At 38.0% G+C, this 20,309-nt stretch overlaps 1 protein-coding gene across 1 annotated transcript in view; it reads right to left on the bottom strand.

Moving 5' to 3' along the window:
* LOC145988371 (microtubule-associated protein 1 light chain 3 gamma-like) overlaps positions 1-20,309 on the bottom strand; it is a 45,290-nt gene that overhangs the window by 12,150 nt on the left and 12,831 nt on the right. Inside the window, exon 2 of the mRNA XM_083123252.1 lies at positions 3,000-3,055. Within this exon, the coding sequence (XP_082979378.1) occupies positions 3,000-3,055 (56 nt within the window). The remainder of the gene's footprint in view (positions 1-2,999; positions 3,056-20,309) is intronic.

Here is a 20,309-nt window from a genome sequence, read left to right as displayed (position 1 = left end):
ATTACAGCTTTTTTTCATATGGATATACATACATCACTAAAAAATCTCTTCCCTTACTACTAATGTCATATGCAAGTATGTGCACATTTTCGCGACAAAATATAGGGAGGCTTATGTCCAATATAGGCCTACCATCTGCAGTAAAGATATGCAAGTGGTATATTCATTCAAGTGTTGATCAGTAAACTATGTTTTGTACAACTGGTATAGGTGGCGGATTTTTTTTTTACCTATTTGTCTTTATTCCATTGTAGAACACAGGGTTTGCTTTAAAATAGTTTCATGTTTAGAGTCTGATAACACATTTTTATAGTAGGCTACCTATATCTGATTTGATTTAGTGCTTATTTGGCATAATCTTGCCTTAAGATGCCTGCTTTTGATCCCCCCACCAGTTTTACGTAGCATATCTGTGTTAATTGCAACCAAGCACGTATCCAGAAAAAGGGGGGGGGGGAGCTCGAGTCATCCGAAAGTTTTAGTTTTACAATGGAGAAATTTAGGTTTGTTGTTTCTCAAGTGTGAAATAAAATATTGTGACCCTAATTTAACATCATTCATTGACATTTCTGATTTCGGGTTCAACACGAGCTGTCGTTTCGAGATGACAGTGGTCCATTGACGGACTCTAGGATCCAAATAGTTTCATACAAAACATAAATGTGAGTGAAAACCCTGCTTTGAGCATTGCTCCGATATTTGCCAGTCCCCAGGTCCCCTGTAGTCTGTCCCTTGAACTTTCTAAGTCGCTGTCAAAACGATATCCTTCAGAACCAATCACTGTGCGATCTAATCTTAAAGAATGTACATTAATATCTTATAGTGGCGCCAAGCTTATCTCTCGTGTTGATAAAACGAATCACGCTATTTACATTAAGTAAAGATAACACTTGTAAAAAATCAAGTCTGTTCCATTATTTATCTTATATCGACAATATGAACAATGGTTGGTTATGTATCAAGACGCCTAGCTGCCACATTCTTGACATTTTGCAATATGCTAATAGGGACTGGACTGTGTCGCATGCACATGTGGGCACCGCACCCTCGGGAAGGAACAGAATTTGGAAAATTGTTTACTTATTCTTCCCGCCTCCCTTATACTTATAACAGTTTTTTCTTGGCATCGTCTTTTTAGCCTTCTCTTTCAATCTTATTTTCTCGCTTTTTAATATATCTTATTTCGTCCTTACTTCCTCTGTGCCTGATTGATCATTTCTTTTTCTATATTCATCCCTCCCATTGTTCTTACTAATTTTCTTTTTAATCTCTATCAAACTTGTTTCCTTTTCTCTGCATCGCTGGTTATCACTTATCGTTCTTTCCTGTGTCTCGCTCCTTTGTTTACCTGTCGTTCTTTCCCCTGCTTCACTCATATAAGATCATAACTTTTCTATTTCGATCTACCCCCCCCCCAAAAAAAAAAAAAATATGTGGGAGCTCATGGATGTAACTTTATGTAAGAAACAAATGAATGGAGAGTTCGTTTGAATTTACTCATCAGTGACCTTCCATTCATTATTTGAGGCAAAGTTGAAGGACCCTCTTGATAAGAGGTCACTAACAACTGTTTAAAATAAGTGCAAGTGCACGAATTTCTCCGATTTTGTCTTCAGATATCTCAGGAGACATTCGTGAATTATTCCGAATAACTTCGAGGCTATTCACCTTGCATACGCAGTAACATCACCGGAAAAGTGTAGACAGAGGGAAGGGGGGGGGGTTACTGGTGGAGGAAGTTGCATAATTGAGGCAGAGGTTCGTTTAATTGTACAATTGTTTATTTCTGTTGAGAAGCGGACTGCTGACTAGGAGACCTATTTGAAGTGTTCCATGTTTATGCACGTTATGATACTCTCTTTTTTTTTTCCATTAAATTCCACGCACTTTCATTGTAGAAGAGTGGGAACACAAAATTTGTGCCGATGGTGGCCGAGTGTGTTTACTCACGATCTCGTTGCCGAAAGTTCCGGGTTCGAGTCCTGGCCTGGCATGGGTGTTCCTTTGCGAGTGTCCCTTCAAAAGCTATATCGGGTGCTCAAACAAAGTATAAAATATACTTTAACATGCTAATACAGCATATGAAATGAAATCGTCTTACTCCATCCCCTACATTCTCTGCAACTGGAATACTTTTGGTACGGAGCATTCCCATTCTGTTCAGACCCTCCAAATACAACAAAAAAATATTACTCAATTTATAATAAGAATAATGCACACATTAGCGAACAGACGATATTTCACATTCTTTGGAAGTGGTGTATGGAAAAGCAACAGCCCATATTTCTCCACTTAAAATTCTTACCCTCGGACCCCTTATAACAAGGGGCAGTGGGTGATCTGGGTGGGTAATATAGGGAAATAATATGCTCAGGGCTCATAATATAAGATATTTCAAGATCAGTTAGTGTTTCCAATGTGAAACAAGTGTTCTAAATAACCATACAAAGAGCATGATGGTTATTTAATAAATACAAGAGGCGAAAGCTATGGAAATTTCTACTTTTTCCAAACTAGATTTTTGACTGGAATCTTTATAAGCAGATTTCAATATCAAACTTTCTGATTTTACGTTACAAAGTGATAAATTGATAAATCTTAATCATAATCATTAAAATTTTCTATAATTTTCTTTCTGTTACTGTTCAGTGAATTTTCATGCTGAAATGAATTTAAATTGCATGTAAACTTGCATGTTCACATCATAATTCCATTCTATAAATCAATGAACAGAATATGAACTATTTATAATTGATATTGTAATATTCACAACCTGGTTCTAGGTTCCTACTTTGCTTGGAGTGGGATTTCAGTAATCTTTCAAAATGTTTTATTGCGTCAAACATTGTTTTATCTACTCTTCGTGCTCCTGGCAAGACGCAGAACATCGGGCAAATAACTCCTTCTGGCCACTTGTTGGGCCGGCTCTGTCCAGAAGTAAAAACATCTATTCGCTAACACGAGTGCAGTCATACAAAGAAAACTGTTGACCTACTTACTGGAACTTTCGTAGGAAACTTTGACCTTATGGCTGCAACTTCCTCCTTCCTCGTTGCTGAAAGACAAAGGAAAGCAATGTATCAAGGCTTCTTCAATCATATGTACTATTCAAGATAATATATGCATACAATAATTAACAAGAAAATGTGCATAATATCACACTACAATATGAACACTTTATGGTGACAACCCATGTCCGAGAGAGAAGTAAATGAAGTGTATGCCGTGAGGGGGCTTGGGGGTTCGACTTTTCGAAATGTAAATACTTAAAATAAAGCATTAGACATGAAAATTATCTTTCATTCTCCACTTTTTTACATTGCAATATTTAAATAAAAAGGTTCTCAATTTCTTGCCGACAGATGGGGAAAGTGTGTTTTATGTAAACAGATGCCTGCTGCACTGTGTTCTAATAAAAAGTTTCTTAAACTTTAATAAGTAATAAGAATATTGCTCGAAAAGTTGACTACAATAACTAGAAGAAAACTTTGAATTAATATAAAAGCTACACAGTCCTATCCTCACACAAATGCCTTCCTTGTCCCGTTGCTGTTCTAAATTTTTATTTTGTGCAAATTTATCGGATTTTTCAACTCATTCTTTATAACTAACTTATTTTATCACTATTTTTACTTAAAAGTAATCAGCCTGTGTTAACTTGCAGGTTTGCTGTTTCGTTAGTCTTCTCTATAATCGCATCTTTTCTACATTTGTCATTTTTTAAAATCATAATTAGTATTATATTATGATTGCTATTATTGTAACGGATATATCCTTAAACGTAGATTTATATGAAATTCTTTATTTTCTTGTTTTGTCGTGAATGTTTCTTTTTGCCTGCAGTTACGTATCTCCATGATATACGCTTATGACATTTCAATACTCGTGACAAGGGCTAGGTGGTAGAGCAGCCCATGACTGAACTTGGCCCTCTAAAGAAAGATTATTATATTAGTAATTTTCTCGTTTTACAGAAAATTCAATTTTTTGCAGAACCCAACATTTCAAATAAATTAACATTTCCAGGGAGGATACCGATCTTTTTGAACAAAGATTTAATAGAGAATGACGAAACAAGGTCCTGAAATCGTCCCTGATAGCAAAGTGGAAAATTTATTTTTGTTCCAGGAATATAATTGCGACTAGTAGGGGACATTCCCGGCATTCTTCCCCCATTAATTCGCACCCTTTTTCTACATTCTATTAATAACGTCTAGTATATTCTACCCATAAATATCAAATGTAAAATTCGTATTTCTGGTAACAAAAAAATATATAATTAAAAATAACAAGGTTTTCCCTAATATGTTGGGGGCTTCTGATCATCAGAACCCTCTCTGGCGTTGCCGTTGCATTCTGTATAAATTCAATGCACATGGCATCATACTAACCCGAGGTACATACTCTCAATTGTTTGCAACTGATTGAGCAAACCCTCTGTTATCAGCCTGTTTTTTCACTCCTTCCAAACATTCTCTGTAGGTGACTGCCTAGATACGAAGTCAAATTTTGCGTCCTTGAGGAATTTAATCCCAATTTCTTCATCAGAGGAAACTGATAATTATCTGCCGATGAGAGGTGTCCACCAGTTCATCATAATGTTTGAACATAGTTGATTCACTTAGTTTTCAAGATATATCTAGTTTAAACCATTCCTGGATGAAACCTACAGAAAATGCACTTTCACACGCACACTAAACTAGGGCATTCAGAACGAGTCATCAGAGAAGGCCCTACCCAGCTAGCTATTTTTCCATTCGATGAATTTACTGATAACCGGACAATTGCTACTAAACCAGTTTAAAGGTTCCACCGACAATAGCGATCACCTCATAGGTTATAGTTTTAATAGATTCAAAATAACTCCCAATAGGTTTAACAGTAAAAGCATCAAATTTTATTCTGAAGTGCTATATTAATTGGTGCAAGCTTGAACGCCACTTGTATTTATTTAGGGTGGGTGTTTGGTGTTCCTTCTTTTATTTTACGTAGTTTTTCTGTCTTTTAGCGAATCGGGACGATGAAGATGAGATGATTAGATTAAATTGATGAGAGAACACTCAAAGAACGCGTATGGCAAGGCCGGGACTTTAACCCGAGAATTTCGTTGGAGAGATCGAAAGTCTGTCACTTAACGGAGTCCTGCCCTGCACTTAAAACTATTTTGCCCGCCTGTTATTGATTCATAATCATGCTAATCTTCATTCCAATTTATATTCACATTTCAAGTCGCAAATCATCATTCTGACAGGTTGAAAGTGACAAGGGAAATGAGCTTACTAATTGATTAAAATTGAAACGACGTCAATACCCTTCACATGACTATCTCATTCCACATTGAAGTGTCTTTCCAGACACGCGTGATAAAAAAGGTAAAATCGCAACTGTGATAAGAATATTTGTAAATTCAGACTGAAGAAATAATTAATACATGAACTGTACAAAATGACACTCACGCTCAACTTTCGTAATAATTTCTAGCTTGAAATAGATTTCCTTCCTGGTGAAAAGAAGACCTCTTTTTCTGGGTCACACTTAATATATCCATAAACAAAACTTATGTGGACCAAATGAGCGTTTATTAATATAGCTTTACTTGTTTTCTGGAGGGAGGTAGAGGGGATAGGCCCATCAGGGAAGGAACTCCCATTTCTGGCGCCGTCAGTGCGGTAGCTAAAACAAGATGTATTCCCAAGGATACAAAATACGCGAGATTGTGGGTGGGTGGGTGGGTGGGTGGGAGGCTGTATTTCCATTGGGGGAAAATATTATACTTTAAAACAAATTTATTTTTAAACCTTGTTTTAAAGTATGACTTATTTGCTTGACCGAGCAACATTTTCCAGCCTTTTCTAGTAACATGTAGGCTACTGGAGATCTAAACATGATGCGTTAGATAAGGTTACCATGTTGCCTGAGTATGACCTCCTCCCCCTTCGAAAAACTCGCCACCTATAATAGGGATCATGGCAGGAGAGAAAAATGCTACTCTCCTGTTTTAAAATTTTTCATTATTTTATCCTTCACTGCTAAAGCTGCTGGTGTAAATAACCCAGAAAGTATAAAAATGTGTAGCTTTGAATTGGGACACTGCAATAGATGAATGAGATAAACTTTCAAACCTGTTGTACCCATTAATGAAACGTAAAGGTGAAGTTCCCTGTTCACATAGCACCGTGCCATGAAGGCACATTTAGGGGCTGAAGGGGGGTAAGGCGCCACACATTCTTGTTCTCTGCTATTCTGGAGGTGGTGTGATAAGCAACACGCTCCGGCCGCCTTTACCTCACAGGGTTGCCAAGGTTCCACAGAAAACAAGACGAAATAAATAAATTTCACAGCCTAATTGTTTTGTTGCTGTTGATTAACCTGAGTGTTGTAGGTAAAAAAGTAAAGCTCCGTAGCATGAAGCCTCGTGTGTGGAAGTACCCAGATATCCCGTAAAATACGGGAACGTCCTTTCTTTGTGGAGGTAGCCTGTTGTTTCGACAAAGTCCAAGGGGCAGGTTTTTGTGCCGTATTTCTACGCTTGAAATTGCTGTCAGAAATTGATTGTACAGACAGGTTTCAATTTAATATATTTTTTCACAATATATATTTCATAATTTTTTGGCGAATTATAAGTCAACATAAATTAAAACCAATAATTTTAATATTTTCCCGTATTTTCTTCCTCTAAATATCAGGGAATATTATGGAGATAAGGTCCTCAAACATTCTCGATCTTGTCCATACTGGAGTTTATGTGATGAGCACCATGCTCCGTCTGCCCTCCCTCTCCAATCCATTTATTAGAGGCTGTGAGGACAAAGAGCTTTACAGGAATATTATCGTAAAATTTTCCATCTGAGATTACGATTGGACCAACCGATATTTCATTATATATAATATATGCATTCTGTATCAGCCTATTTAAATGAGTCGCAAGTGGGAGGCCACTGAGAAGCTAGTGGATAAACCGAAATTTAAACGTGAATAAAATATACCCTCCAAACCCATTTTTAAAATTCCTAAGCGTCTTTAGTGTCCAAAACAATAGCGACAGCTAACTGTTTTTAAAAAATATTACAAATTTCTCGACCTCCCAACATGGCAAACCCGACGCTGGCTTCTAATGCATTTTGCACATGTTCTTCAGTCGACTTTCTGTCGACCTAACCTTTTTCTACTTCAACTATATTTAAACTGCATGGTAAAAGAACAGGCCTGATTGCCGAGATAACTTTCCACTGGTTTAAAAATATCGTCGCGCACATCTTCAGGGCAGGAAAGAAGTCAAGACGCCGACTTGGACAACTGGTTTCCACTGCCTTGGGCTGTGCCGTATACTTTTCATGCACGAGAGCAAAAGAAATATTAGGAGAATGTGTTTGTGTGCACACAGTAAATGGTAGATTCGTGTGCAAAAACATGACTTGCAAGGCTGTTATGCTGTTGCTATGCCACTTACTATTCGTACTCAAGTTCGTTACTTGAATGGAAGTTGGTCTAAAACGGATGTTTCTGCCTTGAATTAAAAAAACTTCATGAAAACGTTCCCAAAATTGATAAAATCCTCTTAAATCATGGCAGGCCCGTAGCTGAGCCCCCCCTGGAACTACCGTCATCCCCCTTGACATTAGGTAAAACTATTTTGTATAATTTGTTTGCAGTACAGAGTGAAAATGTAGACAGCAGATATTATTTTGCTCACAACTTTGGTGAAGGGTAAATTCAAACAGCATGAACAGAAGCATCAAGTATTTGGAAGATTCCCTTTAGACTTAGAAAGCTCCTCGTAGGGGAGCTTCTTTTCTCTACCTCTGCTGCCTCGGTTTCGACCCCCAGTTTAGACTGAAATCTGTGACTGACATGAAAATTCCCTCCAACAGCTCCCACGTTTTGGGAACGAAGGGGTATTTCATTGCTTCAACATGGTTTGGAATGTACGCTAGGCACTATGATTGAATGGTGTCCATTTTTTCTTTTGTGATATAAATACGTATCTGTATCATCATACGCATTATGGAGTGTGTAGTAAGGACGATTTCAGTAGCATTCAATTAACACTTCCAGTGATATTTTAAAAGATATAGAAGAATGTAGTATTTGTATATTTCTAAACTTTATGTAACTTAATGACCCTCCCCCCCCCCACACACACATACAATTTGCCTTCATTTAATACTGTTATACTCTGGAAAAATGGACTTTATTTACAAAGCCCCCACTGATAACCCGCGATTCCCCCCTGGAGATCAATTCTAGCTACGGGCCTGAATCATGGGAGTATCCAACGCCCTCCCCTCCTTCCCCCGGAACACGAGTGGTGAATTTTTCATTATGTTCATTGTGCTTTTTTTTATGTGGAAGTACAATAAATGTTATTCTCTTTTCAAATAATTCAAAATAAAGCATTGAAAAGTATTGTTTGTAACAAGTTAGTTTGCCCCCTCAAAAAAAAAAGTCTGGGTACGCCCATGCCAGATTTCAGTTTTCCAGGTTCATAAATCATAACAGTGGGTGGAGAGGGGGGGGGGGTACAAAACGTTGGCAAAATAGAATTGAATATGTAAAATAACATTATAAAATACTTATTTCTATAATCTCCTATTACATGATCGGCGATACTTTTCTACTTGACCCGCCATATTAATGATTATCGAGCACGGCTGTTTCTCTTTTTTACATTTCGTACAGTTAAGTTACTCAAATGCATATTTATTATTAACATTTACGCATCTCGTCATACTTGGGTCGACCGGTTTCGCGACGCCTATGTCCCCAACCAACTTAATTTGGCATAGCAATGGCCTTAATTCAATCATCAGTAGCTACATAATGGTGACACATTCTGAACATTCCACCATGTATACCAGTCACAATATGAGAAAGGTGAGGATGCAAAGGGACGGACACACACCCATTCTCTTTCCTGTAGTTATAATTTGAGGATCATGTTTTTTTTTAGCAACGTTTTGACATGGCGGCCGGCGGTTAATAATGTTGACAAATAATGGAGCAATAAACGAATGTGGTGGAACTTATATTCCCCGATTAGGAACTAACATAAATCACAGATTTTATATAGGTTAGTAGGGTTTGGGAAATACTTTTTTCATCTAACTTTTCCGGAGTCGGAAGTCTGAAAACTGCGGTGAGGATTCGATGCGCCGATCACGTGTCAGCGAATGAAGCCGCTTGGCATGCTCTGGCGCTCATAGGGTTGTTGTGCTATGGAGTTATTCTCTTTTACTTTCTGTAATCTTGTGTAATTGCTATGATATAAATGATCAACTATTAGCTGAATCTGGTGAAGAGACACTAGCAAAAGGAATGGTCATGCCCAGGCCGATACTAATGAAAAGAGGAAAACCGACATACTAAACGCTCTGATATGACGCAATACAGCTAATTACACAAGATAAATGCAGAGTAGTGTAAAAGGTTCGAATTATTTTGTAAAGTTGTATTCTTATACAAGGACAGAATTTTAGTTACCATTTCACCAGACGCCACCGTTGTACATTTGGCAACACTGATAACACAGTTTGCAACACTTGATCCTCCACGCACCCTCCAATGTGTAAACGTGGTCTCACGCATGCTACGTGAAGTGCGTACGAGACTTCGGTCACGTCGGCAAGGCAACGACGCATCCAGCGAAAAGATAATCAGGTAGAGAATTCCCAGGCAGCCTCTTGCGTGGGGAACTCACTTGTTTACGTCATTCAGGGTTCTTACTTTCCAGTTGACTAATTCTCTGACGTGGGAACCACCCCCTTGGGTTATTTTTAACCCCAGACACTGCATAACTACGATACATTTATCTCGGCTAGATACCACTACTGGAAAGAGGCATTCCTTTGCCCCTCTGAACCAAACAACATAGGAAGCTATATAAAGACATGGATGCAAAAAAGTTTTACCACTTCAAATTTTAAAGACGTTTTGCCAAACTTAACGTTTCCCACTGTTCTCAATGCAATTTAGCAACGTAATGCATTTCCATGCATTATTTTGAAACATGGGCCAAATATAACTTATTACCCGGTGGAGGCACATAGTGGTTCGGATCACACTTTAAACTGTAGGTCCAGTCCCGATTAACCTTACTGTGAATAAATTGGACTTAAAAACACCAACTCAAACTCAACGTATAACTTATTTTATTTAACATTTTCAGAAGGGTGGGTTTTTGCAGGTGTTTTGTAGATGGGATTCGGTAACGAACAATGGCCAAGAAGAAATTTAGAACACAATTTATTTTATTTCATCTAAATTTGAGGGGCATATCATGAAATAGATCGGAGAGCAGTATTGTGATTATATGCCTCTATTACACGCTGCAAAATAAGTTTCAGTCTAGGAAGAAGTGAAATAGGTTTACACCGCTCTTCTGTAAAACTTAGATTTGGGCCACCTTAGTGTTGACCTTTCCAATTAGTAAAATTTCATGCGGTCTAGTCACCGACACATTTTTACACAACAGTCTTATAAAATGTGCCCCATTTTCAGTTTAATAATTATCGATGCAAGTCTAGAAATATGTGGTGGTGTGGTTGCGTAACTTTGCTACCTAAGCAGCCGCTCTTGGTAAACAAGCCACTCGTTGTCCACACTTCCATTTTCTTTCCAGTATTGTCCAGGGGATGAAATCTCAACCCTCGGGTCGCGGTCCGGCGCCGACATCAATTATACCGGGCCGCGAGAGGTCCTGAAATTCGTTATTTCATTAGATCCAGTGGCGAACAACCAACTTAAAACTAGTTTTAAATTTGCCAACAAGCCTATAGACGTAATCAATCTAATGCTTTATGATTGTCACAATTTATTTGTTATTTTCAAGTGTTATTAACGTTTTAAAATATATAATTGTATTTACGAGTAAAATTGTAAAGTTTTAAAAAATATAATGGCATTTACGGTCTCAAGAATTTTGTGAACCACTAGTCTATGACACCACTGCCCATGGGTTCTGATCCGATGGCCGCCAAACTTAACAGTGGCCTTTTTACGAAACTTAACAAAATAATGGTCTCATGTCTAGTTTATATTTTTCACGTTAACGTGAAGTTCGAGTTGTTTGCTTTATTCAATTTTTCGATGATACACGTCGTTAAAACACAAAGATCTCCTCCCTAATTATTCCACCTTGGACGAGGTGGCGTGTTAATTTAATTTTGCTTTATTGGATTCTACCATTTGGTTTGAGCAAGAGCGACAGTTTATTGATTACTCACGGAGTAGAGTTTATAATTTAAATCAACAGTTTGAAGGTTCGGTCGAAGTGAATGCTTACAATTAATGGCACCCTCTCCATTATGATTTGTTTATTTGATTTATCGGGTGTCGCTGGGCAAAATTCGGAAAATAAATTGAATAGCATCAACTGAGAACGAAGGTGCAGAATTAAATTTGACCTAATAACGTGACCAATTTTCTTAATGCACTGGCGATCACGTGGGCTGCAGAGGATTACTTACATTCTACAGAAATCGCATGTGAGGTAACAGCTGATTGATGCCAGCCACCTTTCCTTTTACGGGTGGGAAGACTAGCAGTGTGATGCAGAAAGTAACCATTTCCAACTATTCACATTGTGATAAAAACAAGTTTGAATAGCCCACAGTAACGACACATTTACACATAAAGTCCAGTTATTTAATATTCCCCATTCGTTACTTGGTTTCAGTTCGTTAGTGGTTTTTACGCCGCTTTTCTACCTTCTTGTTTAATCGCCACCATGATAATGAACGAGATATTGTTTTTTAAGTCCACTTTATGCACGAGTAGGCTAATCGGTACTGGACTTAAAGAGTTTAAAGTGCGACCCGAACCATATGTGCCTCCACCGAGTATCGAACCCGGGATCGCTAGATTACAAGGCGAGATAATTAATTATTAAAAGATGAAATGGGTGATAGGATAAGCACGTGCTTTGACTAGGGTTTCAACCTAGAGTATCGCTGAAAGTCCAACCACAGTGAAATTAGTGAACTCTGCGAAAATGTAAGTAATCTCTAGGTCAAATTTGTTCCAGTGGGTCCACACTACTTTACATTCCACCATGAAAGTATTGTTGCTATTCACTTCTGCATTGGACAAGATATAATAACTTTGACATCCCAATTCAATTCCCAGCTTTTCCGATTCGCACGAATATGCTGTTTCATTCGACCACAAAAGATAGCAGCACAAACTCAAGAATTACATCAGTGTAGAGATAGTTGGGTTCTGATGAGGCCAATCCATGCGTACGTCAATCTGAAAATATTGGTTCCCAGGTCTCAGCAAACAATGGCATTGTTTTCCAAGTGTGCTTGATTAGAGCAGCTTGATTTTTGATGCACTTTCCAGAAAAAGTTCCAGCTGCCTTCGTGTTTGTCGACTGCTATCATGTCTACAACAAACAAAGTTTATCTTCATGTCAACAAATGGACACAAGTCAACAGAACATGACAATGGCCCTAGCAACTAAACCACTTCTTTTGGCTTTCAATATAGGTGGTGTGGCGATCCCATCCATTTTGTTAAATGCCCTATGAGCACAACAGTCGTGCGAAAAGGGAATATGTCAAAACAAAGCGAACCAAGACAGTGAAGGGAAAAAAGGCCACAAATAACAAAACTAGAAGGCAGGGCAACAAATGTTGCAGAAACTTCAACAAAAATGCAAAATCGCCATGATTACTCCTGTCCTATCCATCCATTATATTTTCTGGGATACATCCAGGGTGGTATTTGTAGGGGGGATGTGGGGATTCCCCCATCTGGGTACTTGTGTCCCCCCTTCTGCTTGATAAATTTTATCCATGGGGGAAATGTTATATGGCATAAAGTCATTATCTCATGCTGTCCCTAGACAGTCAGTAGAATTTCCACACTGGATACATCTACGTGGAGGAAAGAGGTTAGGGCTCCTTGTGGGCCACAGATACGTATGTATTCAATGTACTCAATTTTGAAATGTGATTTCTTCTCTAATTATAAAATGTTCAATTTAATGACCATAGAATGACGTCGTCGATGAGGTCATCCAAGTTTCGTTAAGGCAGAATTAACACAGGAAAAGCCGTATCAATCACGTTTGCACATTCAGCATAGCAAAGGTTTTCAAATCGTAATATTTGTTATAAACAGTAACGTTCAATTATTTTGAAAAAAAAAAAAAAACAACAAAAAAACACGGAGCTATTACTATCTGTTTTCTACCTCTCTAGGTTCACGGCAGTAGACGTTAGCGAGGGTACAGGCGGACACCCATAATAATTCAAAGCTAACACCATAGGTGCTAGTTTTAAGGGAAGGATCAACTGCTGAAAAGGCATTTTGAACGCAATTATAGGTGAAAAAATTGAACGAAATAACTACACGCGCTTATATTTTTCAAAATTAAATCCGGAGGGAGTTCTGACCCCCATAACCCCGCCTTCGCTGCGCCTGTGGTAACGATGTATAAGTCTGTTAATGACTATGATGAGGATGGACATGAACGTAACTTGAGTTTATTTCCGGGAGAAATTCTAAAACCTAACACCCTCTAAACCCAAATAGAAGACCCTCTTATGGGGTTAGTTGGTAAACCACAGACTTCTCGCTAATTATGCTACAAACAAGACCTTCACTTTCAAAGAACTTTTGTGCCTCCAGGAGGTAATAGGTAACAACTGCCCGATATAATTTCGAACAACATTCTCACACAATCGCCATTGTTTAAATTTTCACTGCTCTGGTGCAAGGGATCCAGACACCTGTATGTAGTGGCGGCTACTAGGAGGGGCATTGCCCACCCTTTTGCCACTTTTGATCTCGCACTATGCGAAACCTTATCTACAAAGGGAAAGTAAACTGTCCCCCCCCCCGCGCAGTTTTGGAACCCAATTGCCGCCACTGCCTGTATCAAATTGTCCCTTTTTTCAGCGATGTGGTGTCTTTAATTTAACATACCGAGACGTTTCAGCAATAGTAGTGCCTCCATTAAATAGGCAAGGGTCAATGTATGATCTTATAAGTTTTTAGTTTCGTGTAACAATAAGTTTTGACAACGATTCTGACAGCCACACATACAAGTTTATCCTGTTAAGATCGCATTTTCCCCACAAATGTTAGTTTCTATTGGCGCTGGACCTTCGGTCTGTCCCACTTTCTATAAATCGCAGGATATTCTTTAAAAAATACAATGAATCTAACATTTGTGGGAAAATGAGGCAATAGCATCCAGCAGAACACGACAACCTTTATGAATGGGTTTTTGCCTTTGCTTTTATTTACATATTTGTGATAGTTTCGTGCAACTGACATATATTCCCTAATAGCGTAACGAATCTGCGTAAACGAATGAGCCAATTCAATTTCAAATTAATAAATGTAAAATTAGGTTTAGAAACATTGTATTTATTGTTTTGGCCAAGTTTCAGTAGGCTTTGAAATGATGCTGTTTTTTGATATTAAACAGTTAAGATACTTGAATAAAGTGCGACGAGAATGTAATGAAACGTCCCAAGAAATATCTTTATGTGTTATTTTCCTTAGTTTACGTCGCCTTTCTCTCTCTATACGATGTGGTTAATGATAACTGGATGAAACTAAGCATTCGCAATGGAACACCCATGGCCACACCACGACTCGAACTCCGGAGGTCGCGAGTGTACTAATGCACTCTGCTACAGAGGAGGCTATATATTTCATGTTTTATTGATTTAGAAGTGTCAGCTATGGGCACATATTGCTAATATGATATGCGAAACTCTCTGCTTTGCTATGATGCACACAATTTTCAATTACCTTGGTATTTTAGACCAACCATTAATACTAAGATGCTTTATTACAGAAACAAAATTTGAACTAATCTGATTACCTAAAATGACAAGATTAAACGACACCTTTGGAAGTTGTAAGCAACACTACTTCTATTAGACTTGTTTAACAAAGAAAATTAACACCTCGAGAAAAAAACAATCCATGTATAAAGAACGGGGACTCCAAGGATTTCTTTGAAGAACTTTCGCAATGCTTCGTACAAGATGCAAAAATTGTTTAAGCTTCTCAACAGAATTGAGTTCAAGGTCTACGCCACGTTCCTTTATTATTTTCTGCTTATCTTGAGAATAGTTTTTGTTCGTATTTACCACATACCTACGAATACAATGTCAACCACTTCACAACGATAAGTCCACAAGTAATCTGTACTAATACTGTTAACGTACTGTGTAAATTAGTGCCGTAACGAGTTAGTTACATTCTGACATTTGAACAATCGTAGGTGTATGCATTAAAAACTCAATAGTTTTATATTTGCAATTGCATCTTTCGCATTTTATGGGCTACTCAGAAGTAGGGTTTGCCTATTGTCCTTCGTAATAAAGCATTTAGCAGTAATTCGTATATGTTGCTCTGACATCGATGTCTCATTTATGTCTGGTTTAAAATCAAATTTCCCTTTTCCTCTGTGTGTATGGCAGCTCCCCTTCCAAATTTTACTTAAAATTACTGAGTTCAAGAGTTTTAATTTTTCTTAGCTTGAACTTTTCGGTGCATATTTTCCTTCCTCGCATGCGTCAGGCTCCACACTATTGACACACTAATGCGCGATTCCGGTACATTTCATATTTGCAAGAATGCCCGATTTTTTTTAATGCCCGAATGTTTCCGAAATGTTGTTCCTACCCTTCCAGTTTGGAAATTCTGGCTTAAAAATTAGTTGTGTAGGCTGCCTTAATGAAATTAAAGCAAGGATATATAAGAGAGATGAAAGAAGAGGGAGAGAGGAGGAAGGGAGGGAAACAGGAAAGAGAAGAGAACAGCTAAAGCAATTTAAATTCTTATCGGCATTGTTGAGACTGGTCCATTACTATGTGTTGATATCCAACATGGAGAGAGAGAAAGCTTGAGCTAACAGAAGTGCAGATTCACTTCGACTTGCTTTTACCTGACAAGGCACTTTTAGTACTTCAACTTTCTTCAGCATTCACTATTCCTATACGAGAGAGAATAGAAAATGAGTGTTCTATTGTTGACAAATGTTACTTTCTTCTTTTATGGTTAACTTTGAATCCACCAAAGGTCAATAGAGGTCTAATCATACGGTCACCATGAGATCGCCACAGCGACGGCCCCAAAGGGATTAGGTGCCTCGCTCTCAGTCGACCTGTTCCCGATAGAAAAAAGAAAGAAAACAAAACCATAACAGGCGAACTTTCAACATGGACCGTCTAGCCATGCATATTTTTTGCATTAGGCGACAGCGACAGCAAGCATCAACATGACCTTACCACACACCATCTACACGTGACCTAATCTCATGAATCTCAGATAGGCTGACCTTGGGATCAAGATATTGCATTTTTGCGGTCCCAAGAAAAAAGGGGGGTCGCGTGCCACCAATTTATTTGCGGTTCACTCAAGAAGATTGGTTCGAAGGACACAATTTTCTAGCTTGAGTTAACAATTCAAAGTTCCTAACCGAGTGCACATGCGTACACCACAGATTATATTTTTTTTTCTACAAAGAAATCTTGGAATAAACAAATGAATATAATTAACAGAACAGGAAAGACCTATAGGTTTCAAGAAATTTATGAGTCTAGTATGAACACAAACAAAGATACAATTTTCTAGTGATATGATAGTCTGATATTTTAACATATTTGTGTAATAACTGTATAAACTACATTGGAATAAGTTACTGATTAAGCAATATCTATCTGCTCCTTTGTTTTTACAAGTGGAATTACAATCACGTGCATTTGTATTTAGTCATGTTTTGATAACTTTATTGAAAAAATAGTTTAAATATTCAAAGATAATTTAACTGATTGTTATGCCTACGTCGCTAAGTAGCTATGCTATGTAAACATATGAAAACATGCAGTGTCCTGGCATACTGCACATGACAACCAGATGTTCATTCTGATGCCACTCGAGAAGCGTGACTAAATTTTCCATTGCAATTACTGTCAAAGTGCTGAATGGCATATTGACATTCAGCAAATGGATTATTAGTACATTCCCTGAAAAGTCAATAAAAAAATTGAGTGACCAGACTATTTTGTCCTGTAGCTAGAAATATTTTGTGAAGTGAACACTATTATTTGATAACACAAATGCGCCTGCATATCTCGAGACAAAATTGCATATGCCAATACAATCCAGCTGGTGGATTATGTAATTATGTACGTGGGTGGCTCTTTAAAAAGTATTTTGCTAATAAATTCAGTTTCACCTAAAACTTCCAAGAAGTATCAAGTCTGGTCTAAAGATGAAATGCCTGAGGTTTTTAAAATTTTCCAATCGAGAGGAGCCCACATTTCGGAATTGGCGAAAATTCTGGATATCTGTGCACATCTGTATCACCAGACAAGTGTGTAAGGGATGACCCTTGCGCAAGGCACCCAAATGTGAATCTCACTTCCACGTATGTACACCCCGGTAACTGCAGTCTTGCAGGCCAACGAGGCTCTGGCGCAACGACCTATGGCCAGTATAATCCTTTGTACGGTTATGTGGTTCCTTATATGCGCTGAGTGCACCCTTACAGCCTCAGTGGTGAGGAGATTTTAGTCCTCAGACAGGTGTGTTGATTTTATTTATGGTAAGGGGCTTGATCCCGTATAATGTAACGGGTGCAAATACCTTCTGAGCTGACGCACCCACAATTTTAATTCCAATCAAAGTATCAGTAGACAGGGTATATGATGGACGGCCCCCGGCCACACCACTTACATCCCTCCCCTAGAGGTTTTCCCAAAAAATATACTTTCCTCTAGTTCTTAATATTTTCTTAACAAATTGCTTAATTGCATATTTCTCTTCGCAACACCCAGACTGAATTAAGATCTGCACGTGTTCCAAGCAAATTCCACTTTGTATCTGGTTGTAATCAAACCCCGTCTGAAAATAGAGTAACCTGATGCTACACATGCACTATGAAAAACAGTACTCCTATGACACCAAGGTCATTCGGATGTTGCATGCGAGGACCTCAAAGAGGTTGCTGAACGCGCATAGCAACAAACTCTGGCAATGTTTAGGTCATGAGGTCTCATTTCTCGCTAATTCCAATAAGTCTTATCAAGTACACTGCATAAACAAAATAAAACAAAGGGAAGTTACATAAATTGCAGACAAAATAAATATTATGCCTTGTATAGCAGCAAAGGTTATGGAAAAGTCCAGCGTTTATCATATCCACAAAGCGGTCTTGTTCTCTGGTGGTACTTTGGTACTCATTACAAGATCTGCGGGCTTCCCCGGTGGCTTGTGGTAACGCTATCACCGTGTAATGAACGGGTCCCTGGTTCGATTGTCGGTGGAGGCACATTGCACAATGGATCACATCCCACTTTAAAGTGCATAGGTCCAGTCCCGATTGGGGTATGGGAGCATAAAGTGGACATGAGGAAACCATTGGTAATGTTAGTGTACGAAACTCTGATGTCCACAGTAACTTTTCTAGTGAAAATAGCATCTTATTCTTATGGCAGATGGATTATGCACGATCTTTCAGTTTGCAGTGAATAGATTCACATGAAAATGTGGCACACCCACATACAGCAATCAAATGACCTAACACCAGAAAGTCTGGCGCTTACACTAGTCTCCGTACATACAAATCTCTAGCCCGAGTTTCATTCTCGTTGTTTCGATTTGGAACAGAGAATTGAACAAGACCTTACTTCACAAACACAGACTGTTCTCCAGGCCCGAATTAACACTAATATGTAGCTTATTTGCATTCAGGAGAGGTAAAAACAATTGCTGTCAATTTTCATCTTAAGGTCATGATATGCTAATCAAAAAAAAGAACGATGACGTTTTGGGGTAGCATTTTTACGATATTTGTGGACTTAATTGCATAGGTTTTTCTTCTCATTAAAAAAAATGCGTACAGCGAAACATACGTGTGAAATGAAAGAAAACAATCGATTTGGATGCTCTCATACTCTAAATGATTCTCACCCTATTGAGAAGCCGTGGAAACTGCCCCTCAATATAAGATGTATTAATATTATTTAACTTTATATGTCAGTTAGGGTTAGAAATATCCCGTTCTTACAGTGAAACAAGTTCTGAAATAATGTGGATATGTCCTGTAGGAAGACTTTCTAGACAAGTAAATTTCAGATCGTTCGGAATGTTCTAACTTACTTTAAGTTTACAATGAAAAATTGAAGCTGCTGTAGAAAGATAGCGTCAAATATGTGAAAAATCCATATTCACAGCATGTACAGCATCCAGTGGTATTTAATATTCCTTTACTTGCAGGTGCTGGAATTTTGTTAATGAAATTTTTTGTTGTTTGTTGATGTTTTCACAGGACATTTTTCCACGTCTGTGGGAAGTTGGAAACTAATGAAAAAATACAGACCGATACACTTGCCCAGAATTAGTAGGTACACTGATAGAGGGAAGGGTAACAAGTTTCTCTAAGTTCTTCATCTGCACTTGTTCATTTCGTTCATTACATGACATTTTATAAAATTCGAATTAAGTCAAGAAATGCGTATTCCCATAACGAATCCTCTCGTCTACTCCTGGCCAAATTATTTTGAAAATTGCCCCAGAGGGGGGGGAGGGGTATTATGACTTTGGGGTACAAAATAGTTGAACATTAATATTATAATAAAAGATTTAAAATGCACTGTTATAGATATCACTTCTATTTATCTTCACACAAAAATGTGCAGATGGGCAATTTTGATTGATTTTTTGCCATTTTAATGTCATGACGATGGAGTGGTGGGATGATAAACAAAATGAAGGGTATCACAAATCCATGCCTTATCCAGTATTCGAATGTGTCCCGGATTTACATTCTTTATGGTATAACTTTACCGTACAACAAAAATAAATATCGTGTTAAAAGGAATTTCCCACTTTTAGAGCCTTGTGTTATCTACTCTACTGACTTTTAGAATTTAGAGGAACCGTTTGGGATTGGAGGAAGATGTTGCCGTGGTTCGTGAAACTGTAGATACAGTCTCATTTAGCGTATAGGCATGAAAATGACTAATTCAATGTTTATAGTTACAAAAAATAATCATACTTTTTGTCTGCCAAAAATAATCTGACAATTTTTTTGTCATAATCACGAATGATTGTTACAGTTTCGGGGAGTGCGTCATAAGTTTGAGGAGCGCCTCTGCATTAGATACGTACATTCTTCATTACCAAACACCCAAAGCTGGCTGCAGGCACTGACTGCATGTGTAACTTAGGCAAGTCAAAAAACATAAAAAAATATTGTGGGCGAACACTACCTATTCTTAATAAGCACGTGTCTAACCTGTCATGTCAGATCTTGCGGCAGTAATGTTAAAAATAAGTTC

This window comes from Lepisma saccharinum, chromosome 5 (assembly GCF_977018435.1).
Source record: "Lepisma saccharinum chromosome 5, izLepSacc3.1, whole genome shotgun sequence".
Lineage (NCBI taxonomy): Eukaryota > Metazoa > Arthropoda > Insecta > Zygentoma > Lepismatidae > Lepisma > Lepisma saccharinum.
Note: the sequence above shows the minus strand (reverse complement) of the source record. Positions and strands in the feature narration are given on the sequence as shown.